Source organism: Onychomys torridus, chromosome 1, assembly GCF_903995425.1.
Source record: "Onychomys torridus chromosome 1, mOncTor1.1, whole genome shotgun sequence".
NCBI classification, from domain to species: Eukaryota; Metazoa; Chordata; class Mammalia; order Rodentia; family Cricetidae; genus Onychomys; species Onychomys torridus.
The window spans coordinates 8,430,476-8,456,840 of record NC_050443.1 but is presented as its reverse complement, the minus strand read 5'-3'; the positions used below and the strand labels follow the sequence as shown (position 1 = coordinate 8,456,840).

The 26,365-nt window shown below is 37.6% G+C and overlaps 1 protein-coding gene across 2 annotated transcripts in view; it reads right to left on the bottom strand.

The window, feature by feature from the left end:
* Nucleotides 1–17,560: 17,560 nt before the first annotated feature.
* The window catches only part of LOC118569182 (probable alcohol sulfotransferase), a 34,348-nt gene continuing 25,543 nt past the window's right edge, over nucleotides 17,561–26,365 (bottom strand). Inside the window, exons 5-6 of one of the 2 annotated variants that reach the window (XM_036166915.1) lie at nucleotides 21,841–22,018; nucleotides 17,561–17,673 (exon numbers count right to left, since the gene is read on the bottom strand). In XM_036166915.1, the coding sequence (XP_036022808.1) occupies nucleotides 17,561–17,673; nucleotides 21,841–22,018 (291 nt within the window). The remainder of the gene's footprint in view (nucleotides 17,674–21,840; nucleotides 22,019–26,365) is intronic. The other variant, XM_036166922.1, reaches the window with a different exon arrangement.

Sequence of the window (26,365 nt, the reverse complement as noted above, 5' to 3'; positions counted from 1 at the left end):
TGCCCTTGGGGAAAACAGTGTAAGATTTCATTACAGCAGGTGAAGCTTATGAGAATATGTGTGGTGTCCATTGGAAAGCAAGTCCCAGCAGGTATATGTTACTAGACCCTCACCATATAAAACAACACTCTCTATTTAGCTTCTGTTGGATGGTGGGCTTGCACTTCCAGGCTCACACCTTGCATCCATGGGGAAGTACTTAACATAGGACAATGTTTTTGTGTGATGGTCCAATTATTCCCCAACATGAAATACTGTAAAGTGGCCCAGAATAGAACTGGCCTTATCCATTATTTCTGCCAGGGAAAAACAAGCCATTGGAGAAACAACTGTTTTACTATGTTTCCTGGTAGACTGGGCATAGCCAGGCCAATGGGAGTGGGTACCTTATCATTATTCCTCCAGGATAGAAACTACCAGGCCTTACAATTATCCATCAGTTAAGATTTTAAAAACATAGAATAAGCTAGGCAGTAGTGCTGCATGCCTTTAATCCCAGCACATGGGAGGCAGAGCCAGGTGGATCTCTATAAGTTCGAGGCCAGCCTGGTCTACAGAGCAAGATCAAGGACAGGCTCCAAACCTACACAGAGAAACTCTGTCTCAAAAAGCCAAAATCATCAACAACAACAAAATAACACAGAATAGTGTTTACTCAAATTAAAAACCATCTTAGATTCTCTGGCAGAGGTTGCTTTGCAAAAGTAAAGAGGTTCAGACCTCCTCTTCATGCAACAAGGAGGCCTGTGTGTTGGTCTGGAGGAAGAATGATGTATCTATGTTAATCATTTTGGGGTAATTAGAGATTCAATGGTCTTTTTGAGAAAATCAATTCATGATAGAGATCAGAACATCTGTGTGGAAGATGGATGGTATAGGTATTTGTTCATTTGGTCTCCTTGGTTAACCACCCTGGTGTCTGCCTTATCATGCCCTTTAGTGATCTTGCTCCTTTTGCTTACACTTGTCCCTTGCCTTATTAATATAGTAATTGCCTTCATTCAAGAGCAGGTTAATTGCATTCAGTTAATGGTCTTAGGTCCCAATACCATCCCATTGAACTGCTGAACAAGCAAGGCCTATGATACTTGTGAAGAGAAAATGTGGCAGGCCCTAAAACAGCTTGCCCACATAGCTGCCTTGACAGTTTAAGAGGCCCAGACAGAGATTCTGTGACTGTCTTACTTGCAAGCAACACAGGATTCAGGAAAAGTCATAAGCTGGCCCCATCTAGGGAGGGCCTGCATGTAGTGGGGGATACCTGACATTACAATCATTCCCAGCACCCATAAACAAATGTCAGTCAATCAGGGTCCTGAACCCTGCAAATTCCCTCACTTTAACCTCTGCTATGATAAAAATTACACCCTGCCCCAGGCTTGGGGCTCTCTTTTCTCAGCACTGTGTAGGATAGACAGGGCAAGTAAGCTCCTAGCTTAAAGTAAAGGCTCTTTGCTTCTACATATGGGGTTTTGTCTCAGTGATGGTCTTTTGGCAGTCCCTGTAATCTGGACATAACAATTGAAAGCTTAAAGGGAAAAAGACCAAAGAAACCTATAAAAGCAGACTTACTAGAATTACAACTAACTTCTCAATGGATATTCTAAAAGCAAGATGGACTTGGACAGATGTGCTGATGAATCTAAGAGACCACAAATTTCAACTCAGGCTACTGTACACAACAAAACTTTTAATTACTATAGATGGACAAAATTGCATTCTTTGATACAATAAAATTTAAGTGATTTCCATCTATAATTCCAGCCCTACAGAACATGCTAGAAAGAAAACTCCAAATTAAAAATATTAATGACATCTGTGAAAAAACAGGAATTAAAAAAATAAACTCATACCAGTAATGTAAGTTAGTAGAAGGGAAGCATACACACACACACACACACACACACACACAGAGAGAGAGAGAGAGAGAGAGAGAGAGAGAGAGAGAGAGAGAGAGAGAGCAGCACCAATAGCAACAATATTAATTAACAACCATAATAAGAATCATTGGTATCTCTCAAAACCAATGGACTCAATTCCCCAATTCAAAGACATAGACTTATAAAAAGGATACAAAAGTAATATCTCTCCTTCTGCTGCATTAAAGACACAAACTCTTACTTCAGAGTAAATACATGAAAAATAAATGTTTGAAGAAAATGGAGCTAAGAAACAAGCTAGTACAACCATTATAATATTCACAAAATATACTTCAAACCAAAAAAAAATCAGAAGAGATAGGGGAATGATACTAGATACTCATCAAGTAAAAATCTACCAAGATTACATTGAAGTTCTTAAAGTCTGTGTCCCCAACACAAAGGCACCCAAATTTGTGGGAAAAAAAAAGTACTACAGCTTAAATCACCTTACATACTGATAGTGGGAAATGTCAGTACCCCCACTCTTTCCAATAGATCTGTCATCCAAACAAAAAATAAACAGAAAGATGTTGGAGCTATGTGCAGTTATAAACCAAATGTACCTAATAGATATTTACAGACTATTTAACCCAAATGCAAAAGAATATACCTATTCCTCAATACCACATATAACTTTTCCCAAAACGGAGAAATATACTCAGATGAAAACAACGTTTCAACAGATAAAATAACTTGAAATAAAAGCCTGTAACCTCTCTGCCCACCACATATTAAAGCTGGGTATCAACAACAAGAGAAAGTTTACAAAATGTATGGAAACCGAACAACTCTCTACTGAGTGAAAAAATGGGTCAACACAGAAATTAAAAACTTTCTATAACTAAACAGAAACTGAGAGATCTAAAACAGCAGGATCTCCATGACATAGGCTAATCACAGGATCTCCAAGAGAAGCTCCAAGAGAGACCATTATTGATGGTGCAGTAGAAACCAAAGGCCTTGAGCCAGACTAATGACGCATGGCAATAAACACCTGCAAGTAAAGATGAATAGACTAAAGGGTAAAGAATGTGTCTCAATAGGCCACACAACAGCTTCCATGACAAGATTCTTCTGTTTTGTTTCTTTATTTTGTTTGGATTTTTGTTTCTTTCTTAAATTTGGTTTTGACTTGCAGGGGCAGTTGCAAGGGCAGAGGGCAGATGGAATGCAATAGCTCAATCAGTAGGACTGAAATTCATGATATAAAATCCACAAAGAATGAATAAAAGTTACAAAATTAACATACAATATACCCAACCTTATCAGATATAATAAAATATATTCTTAAGAGGCAAATTCATAGCACTAAGTGTCTACATAAAAACATGGAGATATCACATACTAGCAACTTAACAGCACAAATGAAAGCTCTAGAACAAAAAGAAGAAATGACACTCAAAATGACTATATGGCAATGAATAATCAAACTTGGGGATAAAATCAATAAATTACAAATAAACAAAGACAACATCAAAAATACAAGAATCAACAAAAGAAAGAGTCAGTTCTTTGTGAAAAATCAGTAAGATTGACAAACCCAAGTCTCCACACCCTGCCCCCACACCCATTTTCCCGAGACCCCAGCCACTTCCTGAGACTCAGAGATGAGCCCCCACTTCCCATCTGCCCTGGAACTCCCATCTGGACCAGAGAGACCGTCCAGTGGACACTACAATCTCAATGCCTTGCCCCTACACCCATCTGTTGGAGACCCCAGCCACTTAGAGACCAGTGTCCAGCATTCCATCCTGCTCCTGAACTCCCAGAAATTTGGGACACCATGAAAAGACCACACCTACAAATGATAGGGATAGAGGAAGGAGAAGAATACCAACTCAAAGGCACAGTAAATATATTGAATAAGATCATAGAAAAAACTTTCCCACCTTAAAGAATGAAATGTCTATGAAGATACAAGAAGCCTATAGAACACCAAACAGACTAGACCCCCCAAAAAGTCCCCTCATCACATAATAATTAAACAACTAAACATACAGAATAAAGAAAGAATATTAAGGACAGCAAAGGAAAAAGGCCAAGTGATGTATAAGGCAAACCCATCAGAATAACACCCGATTTCTCAATGGAGACTTTGAAAGCCAGAATGACGTGGACAGATGTAATGCAGACACTAAAAGACTATGGATGCCAGCCTAGACTAATATACCCAGCAAAACTTTCAGTCATCATAGATGGAGTGAACAAGACCTTCCAAGACAGAACCAGATTTAAACAATATTTATCCACAAACCCAGCCCTACAGAAAGCATTAGAAGGAAAATTCCAACCTAAGGAAGGCAGATACACCCAAGAAAACACAGGCAATAGATAACACCACAGCAGTAAACACCAAAGAAGAGAAGTACACACATACTACCACCAAAAAATAAAAATAATAACAGAAATGAATAATCACGGATCATTAATATCCCTTAATATCAAAGGACTTAATTCACCTATAAAAAAACACAGACTAACAGAATGGATATGAAAACAGGACCCATCTTTCTGCTGCATGCAATAAACACAACTCAAATTAAAAGACAGATACCTTCTAAGAATAAAAGGCTGGGAAAAGACTTTTCAATCAAATGGTCTTAAGAAGCAAGCTGGTATAGCCATCTTAATATCCAGCAAAATAGACTTCAAACTAAAATCAACCAAAAGAGATGATGAAGGACATTACATACCCATCACAGGAAAGATCCACCAAGATGAAGTCTCAATTCTGAACATTCATGCCACAAACACAAGGGCACCCACATATGTAAAAGAAACATTACTAAAGCTTAAATCACATATAAAACCCCACACATTAATAGTGGGAGACTTCAATACCCCACTTTCACCTCTGGACAGATCAGCCAAATTGAAATTTAACAGAGACATAATGGACTTAACTGATGTTATGGCTCAAATAGACTTAATCGATATCTACAGAACATTCCACCCAAACAAAAAAGAATATACCTTCTTCTCAGCACCCCATGGAAACTTCTCTAAAATTGACCACATACTTGGCCACAAAGCAAATCTCAACAGATACAAAACAATTGGAATAACCTCCTGTGTTCTATCAGACCACCATGGTTTAAAGTTAGATTTTAACAACAGAAAAAACTACAGAAATCCTACAATCTCATGCAAACTGAATAATTCTCAACTGAATCACCAATAGGTTAAGGAATAAATAAATAAAGAAATGAAAAAACTTCCTAGAGATCAATGAAAATCAAAACACCACATACCCAAACATATGGGACACTATGAAAGCAGTTCAAAGAGGGAAATTCATAGCACTAAATGCCCACATAAAGAATCTGGAGAAATCTCACCCTAGTGACTTCACAACACACCTGAAAGCCCTTGAACAGGAAGAAGCAAAGTCTCCCAGGAGGAACAAACACCAGGAAATTATAAAATTGAGAGCTGAAATCAGTAAAATAGAAATAAAGAGAACATTACAAAGGATTAATGAAACAAAGAGTTGGTTCTTTGAGAAGATCAACAAGATAGACAAGCCTTTATCCAAACTAACCAAAAAGACAGAGAGAGAGCATCCAAATTAACAAAATCACAAATGAAAAGGGGGACATAATAACAGACAATGAGGAAATCCAAAGAATCATCAGGTCATACTTCAAAAACATCTACTCCACAAAGCTGGAAAATGTAAAAGAAATGGATAATTTTCTGGATAGGTACCACATACCTAAGTTCAATCAAGACCAGATAAACCATTTAAATAGTCCAATAACCCCTAAGGAAAGAGAATCAGTCATTAAAATCTCTGAACCAAAAAAAGCCCTGGACCAGATGGTTTCACTGCAGAATTCTACCAGAACTTCAAAGAAGACTTAATACCAATACTCTTTAAATTGTTCCACACAATAGAAGCAGAAGGTATATTACTAAACTCCTTCGATGAGGCTACAATTACCCTGGTTCCTAAACCAAATACAGATGCAACAAAGAAAGAGAACTACAGACTGATCTCCCTCATGAACAGTGATGCAAAAATACTCAATAAAATTCTGGCAAACAGACTCCAAGAACACATCAAAACAATTATCCACCATGATCAAGTACGCTTCATCCCAGGGATGCAAGGGTGGTTCAACATATGAAAGTCTGTCAATGTAATACACCATATAAACACACTCAAAGGAAAAAAAATGACATGATCATCTCACTAGATGCAGAAAAGGCATTTGACAAAATCCAACACCCCTTCATGATAAAGGTCTTGGAGCGATCAGGAATACAGAGACCATACATAAACATAATAAAGGCAATCTACAGCAAGCCAACATCAAATTAAATGGAGAGAAATTCAAAGCAATACCACTAAAATCAGGAACAAGACAAGGCTGACCCCTCTGCTCATACTTACTCAATATAGTACTTGAAGTTCTAGCCAGAGCTATAAGACAACATAAGGAGATTAAGGGGATACAAATTGGAAAGGAAGAAGTCAAGCTTTCCCTATTTGCAGATGACATGATAGTATACATGAGTGACCCCAAAACTTCAACCAAGGAACTGATACAGCTAATAAAAACCTTCAGCAATATAGCAGGATACAAAAAAATCAACACAAAATACTCAGTAGCCCTCCTATATACAATAGACAAACAGGCTGAGAAGGAAATCAGAGATACATCACCCTTTACAATAGCCACAAATGATATAAAATACCTTGGGGTTACTCTAAGTAAGCATGTGAAGGACCTATATGACAAGAACTTTAAGTGCCTGAAAAAAACAAATTGAAGATGTCAGAAAATGGAAAGGCCTCTCATGCTCATGGATAGGTAGTATTAACATAGTAAAAATGGCATTCTTACCAAAAGCAATCTACAGATTCAATGAAATCCCCATCAAATTACCAACACAATTCTTCACAGAACTGGAAAGAATAATACTCAACTTCATATGGAAAAACAAAAAACCCAGGATAGCCAAAAGTATCTTGTACAATAAAACAACCTCTGGAGGCAACACAATCCCCGACCTCAAGCTCTACTATAGAGCTACAGTAATAAAAACAGCTTGGTACTGGCATAAAAACCGACATGTGGACCAATGGAATCGAATTGAAGACCCTGACATTAAACTGCACAGCTGTGAACATATAATTTTTGACAAAGAAGCCAAAACTGTACAATGGAAAAAGGAAAGCATCTTCAACAAATGGTGCTGGCATAACTGGATGTCAATGTGTAGAAGGCTGCAAATAGATCCATATCTGTCACCACGCACAAAAGTTAAATCCAAGTGGATTGAAGACCTCAACATAAATCCAGTTACTCTGAACCTAATAGAAGAGAAAGTAGGAAGTACTCTTGAACCCATTGGCACTGGAGATCACTTTCTAAATATATCACCAGTAGCACAGACAATGAGAGAAACAATCAATCAATGGGACCTGTTGACACTGAGAAGCTTTTGTAGAGCAAAGGACACTGTCAACAAGACAAAGCAACAGCCTACAGAATGGGAAAAGGTCTTCACCAACCCCACATCTGACAGAGGGCTGATATCCAGAATATATAAAGAACTCAAGAAATTAGACATCAAAATGCCCAACAGTCCAATTAAGAAATGGGCTTTAGAACTAAACAGAGAATTCTCAATTGAGGAAGTTCAATGGCTGAAAGACATTTAAGGAATTGCTCAACATCCCTAATTATCCAGGAAATGCAAATCAAAATGACTCTGAGATACCACCTTACACCTGTCAGAGTGGCTAAGATAAAAAACACAGAAGACAGCTTATGCTGGAGAGGATGTGGAACAAGGGGAACTCTCCTCCACTGCTGGTGGGAATGCAAGCTTGGACAGCCACTTTGGAAATCTATATGGCGCTTCCTTAGAAAATTGGGAATCCAAGACTCAGCTGTAGCACTCTTGGGCATATACCCAAGGCATGCTCAATCATACCACAAGGGCATTTGCTCAGCTATGTTCATATCAGCTTTGTTTGTAATAGCCAGAACCTGAAAACAACCTAGATGCCCTTCAGCTGAAGAATGGATAAAGAAAATGTGGTACATATACACAATGGAGTACTACTCAGCAGAGAAAAACAATGACATCATGAGGTTTACAGGCAAATGGATGGATCTAGAAAAAAAAAGTCCTGAATGAGGTAACCCAGACTCTGAAAGACGTACATGGTATGTACTCACTCATAGGAGGATACTAGATGTAAAACAAAAATGACTAGACTGCTACACAACTCCAGGGAGGCTACCTAGAAATGGGAACCTAGGATAGACACAAGGATCACTCAAAGACAGAGAAATGGATGAGAACATGAACAACCTGGATGACAGTGGGAGTAATGAAGGGCAAGGTTTGAGGGAAAGAAAGCTTAGGGGAGCAGGAGATCCCAGCTGGATCAAGAACAGAAAGGGAGAACAAGGAATAACAGACCATGATAAATGATGACCACATGAGAACAGGAATAGGCAGAGTGCTCGAGAGGTCCCCTGAAATCCACAATGGTACATCTTCTGTAGACTGCTGACAATGTTCGAGAGAAAGCCTGATCTGACCTAGTCTGGTGATCAGATGGTCAAACACCCTAATTGTTGAGCTGGAACTCTCATCCAGTAACTGATGGAAGTGGATGCAGAGATCCTCAGCCAGGCCCCAGGTGGAGTTCTAGGTGTCCAGTTGTTGATAAAGAGGAGGGACTGTAAAAGTGTGAATTGTTGAGCCCAAGATTGTAAAAAGCACAGGGACAAATAGCCAATGAATGGAAGCACATGAATTATGAACCAAAGGCTGTGGAGCCCCCAGCTGGATCAGGCCCTCTGGATAACTGAGACAATTGAATAGCTTGAACGTTTGGGCGGCATCCAGGCTGTGGGACCGGGACCCGTCCTTAGTGCATTAGCTGGCTCTTTGGAATTTTGGTCTTACACAGGGACACTTTGCTCAGCCTGGAAGGAGGGGACTGGACCTGCCTGTACTGAATAGTCCAGGTTTAAATGAATCCCCAGGGGATTCTTGGCCCTGGAGGAGATGGGAGTGGAGAGGAGGGGCTGAGGGGAATGTGGGGGCAGGGGCGGTAGGGGGGAGGACAGGAGAACCCATGGATGATGTATAAAATTAAAACATAAATGTAATAAATTAAAAAAAGAAATATTACTAAAGCTTTAATCACATATCAAAACCTAAACACTAGCAATGGGAGATTTCAACATCCCACTCTCACCAATGGACAGGTATACCAGACAGAATCTTAACAGAGAAACAATGGAACTATAGACATTATGACTCAAATGGACTTAATAGATATCAACAAAACATTCCTCTCTAAAACAAAAGAATATACATTCTTCTCAGCACCCCATGAAACCTTCTCTAAAATTGAACAAATGCTCGCTCACAGGGGAACCCATGGCTGATGTATAAAATAAAAACACAAATATAATCATAATAAAAAATACAGTAATAAATAAAAGATTGCCAAACCCTTATCAAAATTAACTAAAAGGCTGGGAGAATATCACAAATAAAGAGAAATAGAAATGAAAGAATGAACATACAAACCAACATTGAGGAATTCAAGAGACTCATAAGGGCATATTTAAAACCCTTCACTGCTATATATTCAAAAATCTAAAAATAATGGAAATTTTACTTGAAATATAATACTTATCAAAGTTAAATATAATCCCCTAGCGAAGTAGAAGCAATCATTCAAAGTCTCCCAATAAGATACAGGGTAAAGCACAGGATAAAGTGCTTTTAGTGTGGAATTCCACCAGACTTTCAAGGAAGTGTTAATGCCAACACTCCTCAAATTATTTCACAAAATAGAAACAGGAGAATATTGCACAATTCAGTTTAGTAGGCTATAATTACCCTTAATCCAAAACTACTTAAAGACTCAATGTAAAACAAAACAATTACAGACCAATTTTTCTTAAGAACATTAGATGCAAATATATTTAAGAAAATATTTGTAAACTAAATCTAAGAACTCATCCAGTTTTCATGCACCTTTATCAAATACTCTTCATCTCAGAGATGGAGGAAAGTTTCAACATACATAAATGGATACATGTAATCCTTCATTGAAGAAAACTGAAAGACAAAAATATCATTAGTTATGACATCTTATTTCTTATTAGATCATTTTGTGATTTTTTTTGTTGCAGAAAGGCCTTCTATAAAATATACACCTCTTCATAATAAAATTCTAGAGATTAGGGATAAAAGGGAGTTTCTTCACCAGAATAATTCTAGTTTATAGCAAGCCCATGGCCAACAACAACTTAAATGGCTAGAACCTCAAACCAATTGCACTAACATCAGGAAAACCAGGATATTGTCTACTCTCTCCATATCTATGTAGTATTTGAAGTTTTAGTTACAGCAATAAGACAACTCAAGAAAAATAATGGGATAAAATTGAAAGGAAAAAAGTTAACGTATCCTTATTGAAGATGGTAAGATAATACACATTAGTGAGCCTAAAAATTTCTAATAAATTCCACCAGAATACACTTACATATGATAAATACATTCATCAAAGTAGCTGGATATAAATTTAACTCACAAAATCAGCATCCCTCTCCTCCTATACACAGAAGACAAATGGACTATGAAAGACATCAGGGAAACAATACCTTTAATAATAGCCTCAAACAATATAATATATCTTGTGGTATCTGTAACAAAAATGTAAAAAATAATATGATATAAGCAATTAAAAAAACTGAAGAAGATATCAGAAGACAGAAAGCTCTACCATTCTTCTGCACTGATGGAATTAATATATCAAAAATAGACAGCATGAAAAAAAGTGATCTAAAGATTCAATGCAAACCACCCAGCAAAATGCCAATGTAAGTCTTGACAGATTTTCCATTTTCCTATGGAAACACATATAACCCAGGATAGATAAAAAAAATCCTGAATAAGATAATAATTACAGAAGGTATCACCATCCTTGAGTTAATAAAAACTTCAGTGTATTGGCACACAAAATGCTCACATTGATACATGGATCCTAACTGAAGAACCAAATATAAATCTACACACCTATGGATACAGAATTTTTTAAAATAAAGATTTTCAGTATACTCACTGGAAAAGGCATTCTTTAAGAAATGGTACTGATTAAACAGGACACCTGCATGAAGAAGTAGTTAATAATACCATACTAACCACCCTGCATAAAACTCAACTCCAAGGGGATGAAAAAACTTAACCTAAAAGCAGATTAGCTGAACTTGATAAAAGAGAAAACTGAGAATATCCCTGAACTCATAAGCATAGGAAAAGACTTTCTGAACAGAACACCATTAGCCCAGGAACTAAAATCCACAATTTAAACTTTGGACATCATAAATCTGAGAGTCTCCTGCAAGGCAAAGGACACCATCATTCATACAAAGGAACAGTCCATGGAATCAGAAAAGATTTTCACCAACTATACATTTAATAAAGAGCCAATATCCCAAATATATAAAGAATTCAACATCCATGTAACAGGAACACAAATAATCAAATTTAAAAAGTATGGAATCTATGTAAACAGAATTATTAAATAGAGGAAAAGCAAATGGGTGAATACATTTAAAGAAATAGTCAACATCCTTAGCCATTAGGAAATTGTAAATCAAATGTAATTTTAGACTTCTTCTTACCCCTGTCTTTTATTTTATTTTTAATATATTTATTTATTAAATTTTTTCATTTTACATACCAACCCCAGTTGCCCTTCCCTAGGCGAAAGGCAGCTGAGCCATTCACTTCCATAACAAGCCTCACTGCAAAGTGGAGTCCTAGTAAGATGGTATCTTGAGAGCAAATGAAGCTTGAGTTTGTATATTTATAACTTTCAGAGCCAATCAAAATGTATATAACTAATGATTTAAATTTGCCAAGCCCAATAGAATAAAAAATTTATTAACTGTGGTAGCTACTTTTGCTGCCATGGTCTCCACTTTGCTAGCTATGGTAAACAATTATGAAAAGGCAATCCCAGAAACAGTAGTGGTGGTGGTCATCACTGTAATAACAGCAACAATGGAATCAATGATGTCAAATTCTCTTCTGGAGCATGTGGATATCCATTGGCATGGACACAACTCCTGGAACATGAACTGCCAAGGCCCATTATTATTGATCCCAACACGACTTAAGCTGGCAGCTCAGCAAAAGAACAACTAAGAACCATAAAGGAAAAACAGGCAGCTCACAAGGAGCAGAACTAATGGTCACACAATGGCTACATTCAGACTCACAAATTTTAAGGTATCTTCAAAGAAGGCTAAATGATTTTCAGGAGGCCAAAAAATGTTGCACAGAGCCACTCCTGAGAAGTAGGTACTTCTCTAGCTTGAATAGGATTGTGAGAATGAAAATGCTTAGCTGGCATGCTACTACTAATAAATGGAGGTCAGTGATCATCAGTGTTATCCTTAATCTCCTAGGTGTCTGGGTGACACGCTCTGAAGCATACTTGAAAAAGCAGTTACCATACATTACCTTCTGGAGAATCCAACCCCATGGCTGCAGTTCCTAGGCTTACATTACTGCTTGCCAAAGCTGGTCCTATTGGGCTTTCAATTCCCATTGGCATTGGAAGGGGAGAATTTTTCACAAAGGCTCAATAGGTTTCAGCCATGTTGGGTTTCAGCTGCAGCCACAGGGCACACTCAGCACTCAGAAACCCAATGAGGAATTCCATTGTCCTGAGGAAAGGCATAAGCAGAACTCCAGGCCCACTCCAACACCAGATTGGTTCCCCTCCAAGTGTCAGTAGAAAGATCCTTCCATCGCTCCAGAGGGTGATTTGAATCAGGAGACCTCCAGGGCTTATCTGTAGTGGATACTCCACCAGAATCCACCAATAAAAAATTTAAAATATATAATACAAGGGAAAGAATAGAATGTGGAAAGGAATGATGAGCCCCTAGTTTCCCCTTTTGGCTTTAGAAAACTTGTTTGTTTGTTTGTTTGTTTGTTTGTTTGTTTGTTTTAATAGTTCAAATTTTTCTTTTCTTTTTTATTTTTTGAGGTTAATTAATTAATTAATTATTTTTTCTATTATTAGCTTGATACAGTATAAATTCTTACCTTAGTAGTGTAATGTTTCATTGAGGGTTGCTCAGTATTTGAGTAAAACCAAATCTTATTGTAAACTATGTATATATATATATATATATATATATATATATATATATATATATATATATATATATATATCCATGCCATATATATAGCCTTATCGTTCTGTTGGTTGCAGTCTGATTGTTCTTTGCTTCCTATCTAGAATCCACTTATGAGTGAGTACATACCATGTTTGTCCTTCCTGGTTTGGGTTACCTCACTCAGGATGATTTTTTCCTAGTTCCACCCATTTGCCTACAAATTTCATGCTGCCATTGTTTTTCTCTTCTGAGTAGTACTCCATTGTGTATATGTACTACATTTTCTTAATCCACTCACCAATTGATGAGCATCTAGGTTGTTTCCAGGTTCTGGCTATTAAAAATAATGCTGCTATGAACATAGTTGAGCATGTATCTTTGTGGTATGGTTTAGCATTCCTTGGGTATATGCCCAAGAATGGTATAGCTGGGTCTTGAGGTAGTTTGATTTCCAATTTTCTGAGAAACTGCCATCCAGACTTCCACAGTGGTTGTACAAGTTTGCATTCCCACCAACACTGGAGGAGTGTTCCCTTTGCTTCGCATCCTCTCCAACATTGACTGTTCTTAGTGTTTTTGATCATAGCCATTCTGACAGGTGTAAGGTGGTGTCTCAGAGTCATTTTGATTTGCATTTCTCTGATAATTAAGGATGTTGAGAATTTTTTAAATATCTTTCAGCCATTTCTGATTCTTGTTTTGTGAATTCTCTGTTTAGCTCTTAAGCCCATTTTTTAAATTGGATTGTTTGGTATTTTGATGTCTAATTTCTTGAGTTCTTTATATACTGTGGAGATCAATCCTCTGTCAGATGTGGGGTTGGTGAAGATATCTTCCCATTCTGTCTTTGTCTTCTGAAGCTAGCATTATAGGTGGGATGCCATGCCCAACAGGAATTAACATGGATTCTGGGGATCCAAACTCAAGGTCCTTATACATTCAAGGCAAGGGATTTTACTATTGAGCTATCTTCTTAGCTCCAGTGGGGTACTATCTAAAGTGTTTGCTTTCAAGTCTATATACCTAGGTACATAATTATTCAGATTTCATGTAGAGATCTATTTTAAAACTATTTTTAATTCTTAAAAATTATGTGTGTGTGTGTGTGTGTGTGTGTGTGTGTGTGTGTGTGTGTGTGTGTGTATGTGTGTGCCCATGTATGAGAATGTCCAAATATGTGTAGATAGTTGTAGAATACAAAAAAGGGCATTTGAATCTGGAGTTATAAGTTGTAAACTGCCGAACCTGGGTGCTGGGATCAAATTCTAGTTCTCTGAAAGAGCGGTAAAAGCTTTTAACCCTGGAGCCATCTCGCTAGCCTTGGAGATTTCTTAAGGATTTTTGAGAGGTGATCTTTAAGTTCTAGTATGACTATAAATAACTGGAGGGTCTAGATAAATTAATAATTTGAATATCTAGAACTCCCTCCTAACTTAACTCATTTGGTTTGGTTGTGTGTTCTCTGGAATATTATTTTAAGTGATTGATCATTTTGGGGGTTACTTTGGTGCATATGATCCAAGAAAAATACTTCAAGGTGTGACTTTGGCCAAGCTCTTTATGTACTATCAAGATGAGTTACCGACTTCTCAGTATTGTAGAGATTGACAAAGTCCCCGGAGATGCTCCCAAGAAGAGCATCAGAAATAGAGTTAAGGAAGGATTGATTAGAAGTATTTACTGGGTTTAAAGGATCTAACTGTGCCTAATCCTTAAAGCTTGACTCATCAACAGCTAATGGGAGGTGCAGCAATGCTACATAAATATTTGAACAGCATAAGCATCAAAGATGGAGGGAAAATTATTTAGTTTGTTAGAAGACAATATGAATAAGAATAGCTAAAAATGACCTCCAGGCTAAAAGGAGGATTAGCTACTGAAAGCAAAGTGATTAGGTTTCAGAGCAGACTCTTAACAGATGTGATAAATCAATAGACATAAACATGTAAAGACATTGATCAACAAGTGAGTCCATTCATTTATCTGTTAAAGGCCAGGAAGGATCAACTCTCAGTTTGCTCTGTTCTCCAGTTTTGCTAGGCAGCACTCACTTGGCTCTCCCATTTGTTCTCACACTTAGTCTTGTTAGGGACTTAGCCCTTTGACTTTTCTCTGGAGACATCATTAAACTGGCCAGCTTTGATTCTTCAAACTGGAAGATGTTTTTCTCCTTTTTTCACTTAATTCAAATACTTATTAAGCTCTTCCTGGCATTTTAAAATCCCTATTAAGGTACTACTCTAGGTTCTGGGTAAGAAGCCCAGGCTATGTTCTTAGGGAGTTGATATCATACAGTATTATTGTGGATTCTAACACCTCATGGTCCTAAGTGGAACTGGTTGAGTTATTTATCCATCTTCACCCCACCAGGGAGGGCCAAACAGTCCTTGATTCTGAGATAACCTGCAAGGCAAGCTTCAAGGACAAATACAGTTATAGAACTTAGCAAGCATGAGCCTTGCTCCAGTTGCTATTTTTACCCTTTGTTACTCATGTCCTCTATTCCCCTTATTATTAACTCATTAACAATATTTTATTATTTACGATTATTAACTCTACACTCAGCTCAGTAAGTACTCCCCTCACTCTCATTCATATCACCACAGAAGGACAGAAACAAGGATTGGGTTTACCTAAGGTCCCATAGCGACTAATTAGAAAAGCTGTGCTGTAAACCTCCCTCTTCCTCTAAGCCCAGAGCCCTCTCCTCAATTTCAGTGGCACTCGTGACAATATGTACTTGCCTTGACCTGGATGTGGGCATTTTATCTTCATTTTTTGTGTGTGATTTGTTCTGTTATAAAGTGACCTGATTCACTCAGCTTGGGAAGAACCCTGGTGAACACCAAGTTGTCCCTGTAAACCTGGAAAGCATTCAAACAGATGTCTCCAAGCCTTAACTCACCTCCTTCCTTCCAACATTGATAATCACTCCAAACATCCAAGGTCCTGACAACACCACTGTAATTTCAGCTAAGAAGCAGTTACAGAACATATTACATAGGCCTTCATTATCAAAAAACTGTCTGGAATATCATGGCCAAGAAAATCCTTAGGACAAATGGCTAAATTGATGCCTATTATCATACCAAAGTGCATGCTGGCCTCCATGCTCTCATGGCAAATACTCTTACAGAGTTCACACAAGTATGCAGTATCTAGGCTCCTTTCTGCTCTTCTCACCCCAGTCCCCATCCAAACTTAACCAGATCATATACTTCTGTTCCCCAGCTTCTGATTTGTATATAACACTGACAATTTGACAATGCCCTCTCTTGGCTCTCCATCTTTGTGGCCTCTCTCTCTTAGCTCATTCTCTTTTACTCCTGCTTTCTTGATCCCCACTTAGTGGCCTAACCTATTCTGCTGGCCATGTTCTGTCTACTACTTTCTCTCCCTGCTCTGGACTCTTCTAGATCGCTCTGGGTACACTTGACAATCAATCTACCAGAAATACCTTCCCTGTAGTCATGAAAAGGAAAGACAATATTGCTTTATTTCTTCATTCTGAACATCTATATTTAAATATAAGTGTGTCTATAGGACACCTATGCAGAGATGTGCTGTGTGGGGGGAGAAAATACTAACATGAGTGAATGTATGACACTTAGCAGCAGAGGAGCAATACTGAGAAGATGACAATGATGCGCATGCAAGATCCAGTTTTATAATGAAACCATTTTTGTATACACCCAGTGAAAATTACTAAAAAAGAAGAAACTGAAATACAAATACATAATTGTGAGTAGAAATGTAAGCTTATAAATAACTTCTACCATGGACTAGTTAAATTAGGTTTGAATGTCTCTATAAATCAATTTTATTTTTTGCCCAAATGTCATAGACTAAAAATTATGTACAAATTTCTGTAGTATGTTTTATATTTCAGATATTACAAGGGTTGTTCTAAGCTGCAATTGTGTGAAGCAAATTGGCGTTAATTGGCTATGAATAGCAAACCAGTCATAATAGGAGCAAATATTTGAAGACTCAAGACTACAAGATTCAGAGCTGAAGAGATGATTCAGAGGTTAAGAGAACTGTATTATCCTCATAGAAGACCTGAATTTAGTTCCTAAGACTCAAAGGAAGGAGCTTACCACATACCTAATGGCAACTCCATGGAAACCAATGGATTCTTCACCACATCCTTAAAGGTACCACTCACAGTAATGTACATGCACACACACACACACACACACACACACACACACACACACACACATGCACACACATAAACACACACACACACAAAGACACACATAAATCAACCACCATTACTCTACTACTATGGACAATAATACTACTGCTACTAATACTACTAATATATTTTGGATAAAAAACTACACAATTCAATAATAGGATGTCTTCTATGACCATACCCACTCACTCACCTGTACAAGGACAGTACAGGAAAACAAACACCAATGTCCATGTAAGATGTTAAGTTTTAATGATTTATTCCCATGCAAACAGCCCTGGAGGGAAACCAGCCATTTTCTCCTGGAATACTTTATCAAAGGTTTCAGCATGTGCTACTGTAAAGTGATTCTTCCAGTCCCCAGCCACACCTGGAAAATGTGAAGCAGATACATAGAAGAGTTAATGATGATTGTAAACCTGTTCTCACCCCTTCATTCACATGATTTCACCATCTGCTTAAGTAGGATCACACAGTTAATAAAACAGAAATAACAGTTATTATATGGAGAACAATTCTCATGCTTTGAAAAATATGCAAACAGACTTGTACCTCTGTGTAAATAATGTTAACCATCCTATATACCAACATATCAACTCCAAAATCTAACAGCATAGACACTGGATCTACATTTTTAATGTCCAGATTATTTCTCCTTCTCACAAGACATCCTTCAATCATACTATGCAGCCTAACAGAGTTTCATATCTCAATTATCCAAACACACTTCAATTGTTCTTTCTAACTTTTAGGGTTTACTTATAAAAGTTCTACAAACTATGCAAGCAACTTCTAAAACACTTTGTAAAGTTAATTCTAATAATGTGTCTGTAGATGCATATGAATGCACATGCCTGCAGAGGTTTAAGGCTTAAGACACCATGCAACTGGATATACACACAATGGTGAGCTATATATCAGTCATCTTGAAACTTCCATGAGATACAACAGACTCAGACACTGCCTGCTGAAAGCATCCCAGGATTTCTGTTTTCAGTCACTTTGGAGTTGGGTGATTCATGAGGATGATATCATCCCAGTATTTCTTTTTTAACCATACCTTGGTTCTCATAACCACATTCTAGGAGGTCTTTAGGTTTGGACTTAGAGATCTCAAATAGTCCAGCTTCTCTCATTGTATTATGTGTTCCTTCACCATGAAGTGCTGATGTGTTCCACATAGTCACTTCATGTCCTTTGTATCCTTATTTGTTTGACTGTAACCATCTCTTCCTATGTTCTCTCCATGTAGAATTCTAGAGCCCCCATCCTTGCTGTATTTTATTTCACAGCTGTGGCACTTTGATTAATTTCCTATTTGTAAACATGCTTGAAATATGCATCTAATATATTTGAAAAGTAAAATATTTCTTCAATTACCTAAGGCTTTATTTACCAAAGCATATCAAACATACCAAACATATTCAGCATGAAATTACTGAAAAGATTAATGAACAAGTAAGGAAGATAGTGGCCTTGTTGCCATTTTGCTGATGAAGGAAAAATAGTCCTTGAGATCTTATCAGCATTATAGCATGTGGATTTGATACCAAACAGACTGACAATAGAATTCATGTTTTTTCCTTACCAAAATACAATTTGTTGTGTATCACATATGTTAACCCTAAATGCCCAGTGTTATAAATTTTAGGAAATGTAATTATTTATACACCATATTCAAATAATATACAATTTCTTGTCATGAGTGTAAGAGTGGCATCTATTAAGATTAGAATCTATCAATGCCGAATGATACATTCAGCTTCATTATTGTACACATTATTGGAACAAGTTGTGTTATTGTATCCCACAGCAATCTTGATCCTCATAAGCCAGACTGGATTCTGAGCTTCCAGAATCTCAGCAAATTCAGTATGTCTGCCTAATGGAATGAATCAGTCAGATGAGAGAATCATGTTTGTGCAAGTGCACACACGAAGTTCTCAGTCCAACCATATCAAAATCTTGTGTAACTTCCATGCATGTATTTTCTTTAGTGATTCTTTCTAAAAACCTCCTCAAACTCCGATGTGTCCAGTGTTAGTATAATACCAATGCACAGTGGCTCAGCACTTGTGGAAAAGGAATTTCCTACTAGTTTCAGAGGTTGCAGGTCTCATAAAATGTTGTTGTCCAGAACATCCTGTGATTTTTGGCCTGTGGATAGTGAGCTTCTCCATAGGTCTTCTTCCCTCTCTGTCTCAGATTAATATCTTCTTTGTACACCAGAGAAAATGATTACTGACTCAAGTACTCTGTCTGTAAATACCTACTGTGAACTAATGAGGGTCAAAACCTTTGAAGTTTGTCACAAGACAATTACTCCCATGTGTCTTGTTTGTGATAATGTCTTTATAAAGTTATATCAACTAAACAGAACATCACTCTGGTCTGTGTTTCCTGCAGTATCTAAATATTGAATCATAGTGACCAAAACTGTTTATGGAAAATTATTCATTGGAACTTTAAACTAAATTAATCCCATCTAGCCAGATAATTGACTCTCCCAGGCAAAGATTTGCTCTTTGGAGTATCTCTCTAGAGGCAAGGAAATGTATCTTTTTGGTGTCCTGAGAAAAGTAACTAAAGGACAATAAAAATAAGCCCAGAGAATTCTTCTTGTTCAAAGCAAGTATTACATTTAACACAACTTTTCATGCTTTACAATTTGAGGATCAGGCATCTAATGGTAAGTAATGAAATGCATTTTATTATTGATCTTTGATCTGGTTAAACCTTCCATATTAAAACAGGAATCAATCTAATGTAGAAATTAATAAGATCAACAATTTTCTCACTCATCTTATTCTTTCCAAAAAGATTCCTAACATATGCATCTCAGCAACTTCTATACGGGAGTCATGCATCAGGGTAAGGCTTATAATGAAGTTTGTCTCTCCCTTCATTGATCTGGTTTCCTGTGGGATTTATGGCTTTTAGTGAGTGTTAATACAAGGAAAGCAATTTCTCAGAATAAAAGTTATCTGCAAATGCAACATAAATTTGTGTCTTATATAATCACTATGATAATTAAATCTTACATGACTTTAGGGCAATATCCAGGTTTTTGACACAACTAATATATTTCCTCCTGAGCAATATAATTCATGAAAAAATGCTATGTTTCAGAAGTGACTATACTAAAATCCCAATGTGGACTCATTCTGGAAGAACATACATAGACAAGAGGAAATTATAGTTTTCCTCATGAAATTGTGTCCCTAATTCTTTTGCATCTGCTCCAGTGTGTCTCAAATAAAAGTTTTACAACTTTTATTAGCTCTACTCTATTAAGCAATCCACTTTTTTTTTTTACATTTTTTTGAAGCCATTTATGTACACATACTATTTTATCTCTGTCCAAATTTGATTTATTACAGGAAATCCAAGAATGGGCAATGTTTTTTTCTTACTTGAGGTCTTCAGTTGTAGTACAGAGAACTCTATGTCTACAGAGTCTGGAGCACAGGAGTCTGAGGTTATGGGTCAATGGCAGTGAATCCTCCCATAGGTCTCAGTCCTTAGTGTATAGATGACCATTCTCTTGAGTTGACAATTTTGTGTGCCCAAATCTGAGTACAATTTCCTCTTTGAGGACACCAGGAGTACTGAATTAAATGCAATCCACTAATGACTTTAACATACTTATATCTATGTATACTCCTGTTGTCCTTACTGTTTTATGACCTGATCCTCATATTGTAGGTTGGAGGTTGACTGTAGTTTAAGGCTGAAGCATGTAAATAATTGGAAGAGGAAAATTAAACCCTTAACTCCCCACTTCTTGCTTTTATACTCAAGTTCTTCAGTCATCCCCAAATATCTCACATCTAACTCATTTCTTCTACTACCCTGAGAAGGAATTATTCACTAATTTGGTGTGGTGTATTCTGGGAGTCCCTCCTCAACTTCAAAGCTATGAAACTATATCCACAATTTGCTCCAAGCACAGAGAGGTGCCACGGACATAGAAAAAATGGGAATTCCCATTCCAAGAGAGACAATTTAGGACAAACACAGTAACTATGATTGTGAAATAATCCAAAATTTGCTTTCAAATGTCATCATATTTTAACACTACCAGATAATTTCCTTAGTCCTTATAAGGTCTACTCTTTGCCCGAAGTGGGTCAGCAATCTTGAACTATTGAACAAATTTTTCAGCAGTGAATGGATGTGTATTTTGTGGTTATCACCCAATATATATCTTTGTTTTTTTTTGCATTAAACATTTTATTTAGAGTTGAGGGCTATGCTACTGGGAGCCTAACAAAGCCTCACAAAAACATGTCTAATTTCTCATTTCCCATTGAAGATATTGGTCACAACCCAATCATCTCCCCCCAAAAATAAATATTTTCAGTTTCTGAAATCCATGTCATCACCACAAAAAGATTACCCTGGAAGTTCTGTGAGAGATTATGAATGATGAGCAGTGACTGCTGACATATTCCCCACAATTTTTTGGGAATATGTCTCATTGGAACAAGAAACCCACCACAGATTCTGACATGTTTTGGAATGAGAGTTTCTTCACCTTTTCTCATGAGGACCAAACCATTAGTAATCTCATCTTTTTTGATAAGACTATAATTAGACATTTTGTTTTCTTCCATGGCTTGGAAGGAGCTGTACTTGATGACCAGATCTAGCTCATCTGGCTCCAATTTCTTTCCAAGGAAGTTACATATCTTCTCTATGGTTCCCCTTGTGTTCTAAAAGAAGAAAAAAAAAATGAGGTAATACTTAGAGAGCTCTGAAAAAAACAGATGCAGAGAAGGTAACTACAGATGTAGGATGGAAAAGGAAACATGAACAAAAGATGGCATTATGAAATGAGAAAATATTGAATGGGTTTAGCAAAGAAACAGGCCTTGTATAGAGGGCAAGATTCAGACAGAACATTTGTATATTTAGTGGGTTGGAATGTGACTGATCTCTGGCCCCTAAAACACAGAGGCTGGCATTTCTTTTATGGGGTAGTTGATATTACATGGGTCTCATATAACTTAGACTGTCCTCAAATTTATATTGTACTGAATGAAGACTTAAACTTCTGCATATCCTGTCTCCATCTGTCTATTGTGATATACACAGGTATATGCCTACCCACCTACTAAATGCAATGGTATATTTTGTCTTGAGGCAGAGTATTCTATGGAGAGAGCCTATGTGATGTGATGTAAATTGATGTGGAGACTAGATGACCTCAAACACAAAGAGGCTTTTCTTCTTCAGTGCTAGCATTAAAGGTTTACACCGCCATACCCAAACTCCCTGAGATGTTTAAAGATACTTATGGAAATACTTCTAGAAAGCAATGTGAATGAAGGCAATGTGCACAAATAATTGGATGGAGGTTCATGTTTATGCCAAATTGAACTTTTTCCTATGGGTAACTGAGAATAACACAGTTTTAAAATACTTTCTTAAAAATGGTCTCAATAATTTTTACTTGGAGTTGCTGCCAAAATTTTATTTTGTATTGAGTCATTATTTCTTGGTAGTACTTAGTTGGGCATCAAATTCACAATCTATTTCCGTCAGACACCCATGGACTGAACTGACAACTGTGCACTGCCAAAATTGGCTCAATTCTCGGAGATAGTCATAAAATGCAAAATTTTGGAATAAGGAAGACTTTGCTTAGAATTCAAGCCCTACATATGGACTCAAAGTTATTTTTGGCTCTAAACTTGAATTACATATTGTATCACAGATTCAGTTAATTTTTAATTGAAAGAAAACAACCATGACAATAACTGAAAATAATGCATTGAATGGTTGGAAAGGAGACTTATGGGAAACTAAAAAATCATGCAGAAGAGATGAGTAATGAAGCTTCTTGGGGAAAAATGAATTTTATAATGGTAAATAAAAATATTCTTCAAAAGGCAAGGAATCTGATGGATGACTTTGCTTCTTACATGGAAACTTTCTATCTCTGGAAGATAAAATTATGAGATCAAATTATTTTTTGGAATGATTATTTTTTCCTGTTTTTGTTTATCATAATATATTTCATTAAAAAATGTTTTCCTGACTCATGCCAGGGAAGTAAGTAGGATGACCACATATTTTCACCTTTTCCTCTGCTCATCCAGATCCAATCCCCAAGTCAGATCCCAAATTCTGCCATAGAAAATCTGTGGCATCTGCCCCCTTCTAGAGTGGATCTCAAAGTGCTTCTCCTCCTTACCTGACTCTTCCAACTCATAGGATTATCCCAACTCCCTATTTCAACTGGCCCTCCTTGGGAACCCACAGATTACTCTGGCCATGGAAAAATAAGCTAACTATATATTTTGGCTCACTTTCCAATCCTTTGTGGCCCATCCCACAGTATTATCCCCAGGTCTGCATCAAAACAACCACATCAGCCACCTTCATCTCTATTGGATCTCAGAGACCCCCTTAAACACCTCTACCATAAATCATTGCTTTGTCCAACACCTCAACTCCATCAAGCATTTCACAAGAATACACAGGCAAAGGTGGGCATGAAAGGAGTAGGCTTCATGCAGAGCTTTATCTCTCCCTTTTTTCCTTGAAGTCCAGTCTCCTGCTGTAGCCATTCTCAACAAAATTCCCCTATATAATGTGTATAACATAGAACTTATAATCCAAAATTGCTTCTCCCTATTCATTGCTTTTCTTTCACCTCCAAACCAGGAAGACATTCCATAAGATCCCACAGGTTACTCTTACCAGAAAAGCAAGTAGACTAACTGCAGATTTTCACAACTACCTCTGTTATCCCAAGTCCAATTACTCAGTTTCATTCACAACTTTATATGAAAATTTTGCTGTGGCCTGTCCTCACTCAGTGCCTCCATTTCCAGGTGACTATTTATGGAATTTCTGCATAAAAATCACTTTCTTCCATTGTGAGGTCCTTCTTATCCCCACTCATATGCCACCCCCTTTTCTAGGTGCTATGAATTATTCCTGTGCACTGTGTAAGTTATGCTCTGACTGGTCTCATTAAATAGTTGACTGATCAACAGCCATTCAGGATGAGGCTAGGCAGTAAAATCAAATTATGATGAAGAAAAAGAACGACAGAATGGGAGTGAGCCACTGAAGAAGCAAGATGTTACAGGCAGGTAAAGCCACAGGACATGTGGCTATACATAGATTAATAAACATGGGTTAATTTAAATGTAAGGGCTAGTTAGTAATAAGCCTGAGCTATTGGCTGAGAATTTTGTATTTACTGTAGATCACTGAGTAATAATTTGAATACTGGTATGTAAAACAGAAATGCTCATTTATATATGGCACCCACTGTGGGGCACATGCATGCACATAAAGTATGAGAGAGCACTAGAGTGAAGATAACTAATACTGATCTAACAATTTAGTGATAAAATGTCTCCTAATGTTATTCTACTATGCTAAGATTTGTGCTTTGTTCTGCCATCATCAGAGAAGCTTTCTCCTTAAGCTGACAATAACAAATAAGAGACCCACAGACAGACAATACAGAGTGGATACTTTTGAACAAATCAGTTCTTAAGGGTATGTTTCCACTAAATCCCTCTTTCTATAGCTCTGAGAACTTCTCCTTCTCCACCACAGAAGAAGAAATTGTAAGAGCGAGAGAGGAGGAAGGACATGAAGAAAACAAGACCCTCCACATCATCTTGAGGAAAGCACATATGAACCCACCTTCTGGAGGACCATGTATTGTGCTCCATGTGTGCACTACTCTGCTTATATATTAGGGTTTCTAGTTTCATGATTCTATGGGCTTCCCACCTGTTCAAATGTATGGGTCTCTGATTTTTGTGCTGTTTCTTCAGATGTTTTTGTTGTGTAGATTTGTCTTGTTTAACTCTAAGGTGATGATATTGTTTCATCATATTGTAGTTTGTTATACATTTTAAAATTTAATGAATAAATGAATGAAAATTGAGCCACTAGGGTAAAGGTTAACAACTCAAACAACCATCATCCATATCCAGAGGGTCTAGTCCATCCCATGGGGGCTCCACACCCACCAGTCCACAGTTCATGGTTATCTACTAGTGTGGCTGTGCATCTCTGCACATCCTCCCATCATGATCTCAATGTCCATTTCCTGCACTATCTCTCCTCTCTCATCAATTGGATTCCCAGAGCTCAGCCTGGTGCCTGGCCGTGGATCTCTGTATCTGCCTCCATCAGTCACTGGACAAAGGCTCTATGATGACAGCTAGGTTATTTGCTAGGCTGGTCACCAGAGTAGTCCAGGCACTTCTGGACCACTGCCAGCAGACCAATGTTGGGTCAGATTTGTGGATTCCCGAGAGCCTCCCCAGCACCCTGCCTCTTCCCATTCCCATGATGTCCTCATCTATCATGGTATCTTCCTCCCTGCCCTCCTACTCTGTCCCTCTTCCAGCTTGATCCTCCCATTTCCCTATGTTCTCATCCCCCACTCCTTGCCCTCTGCCACCACCCCCACACCCTGTCCACTCATGTAGATCTCATCCACTTCTCCTTCACACGGTCATTGATATGTCCCTCCTAGGATCTTTTCCTGTTAACTAGCCTCTCTGGAGTTGTGGATTGCAGTCTGGCCATCTCTTCCCTCACATTTAGTATCCACTTATGAGTCAGGACATACTATGTTTGTCCTTCTGAGTCTGGGTTACCTCACTCTGGGTGATATTTTCTAGTTCCATCCATTTGCCTCCAAATTTCATATCATTGTTATTTAGTTCTGAGTAGTATTCCATTATGTATATGTGCCATATTTTCTTTATCCATTCTTCAGTTGAGGGGTATCTAGGTTGTTTCCAGGTTCTTGCTATTATGAATAATGCTGATATGAACATAGTTGAGCATGTGTCCTTGTGGTAAGATTGAACATTCCTTGGGTATATGCCCAAGAGTGGTATAACTGGGTCTTGAGGAGCCCCCATTTGACTAGATTGGTCCCTCAAGTTACACAAGATGGGTATTTGGCTCAAACCATTTTGGGGAGCACCCAGGCAAGGGGATCAGAATCTATCCCTGGTCTATGGGCAGGTTTATGGAGTCTGGTGCCAGTGGTGTAACACCTTGCACAGCCTTGG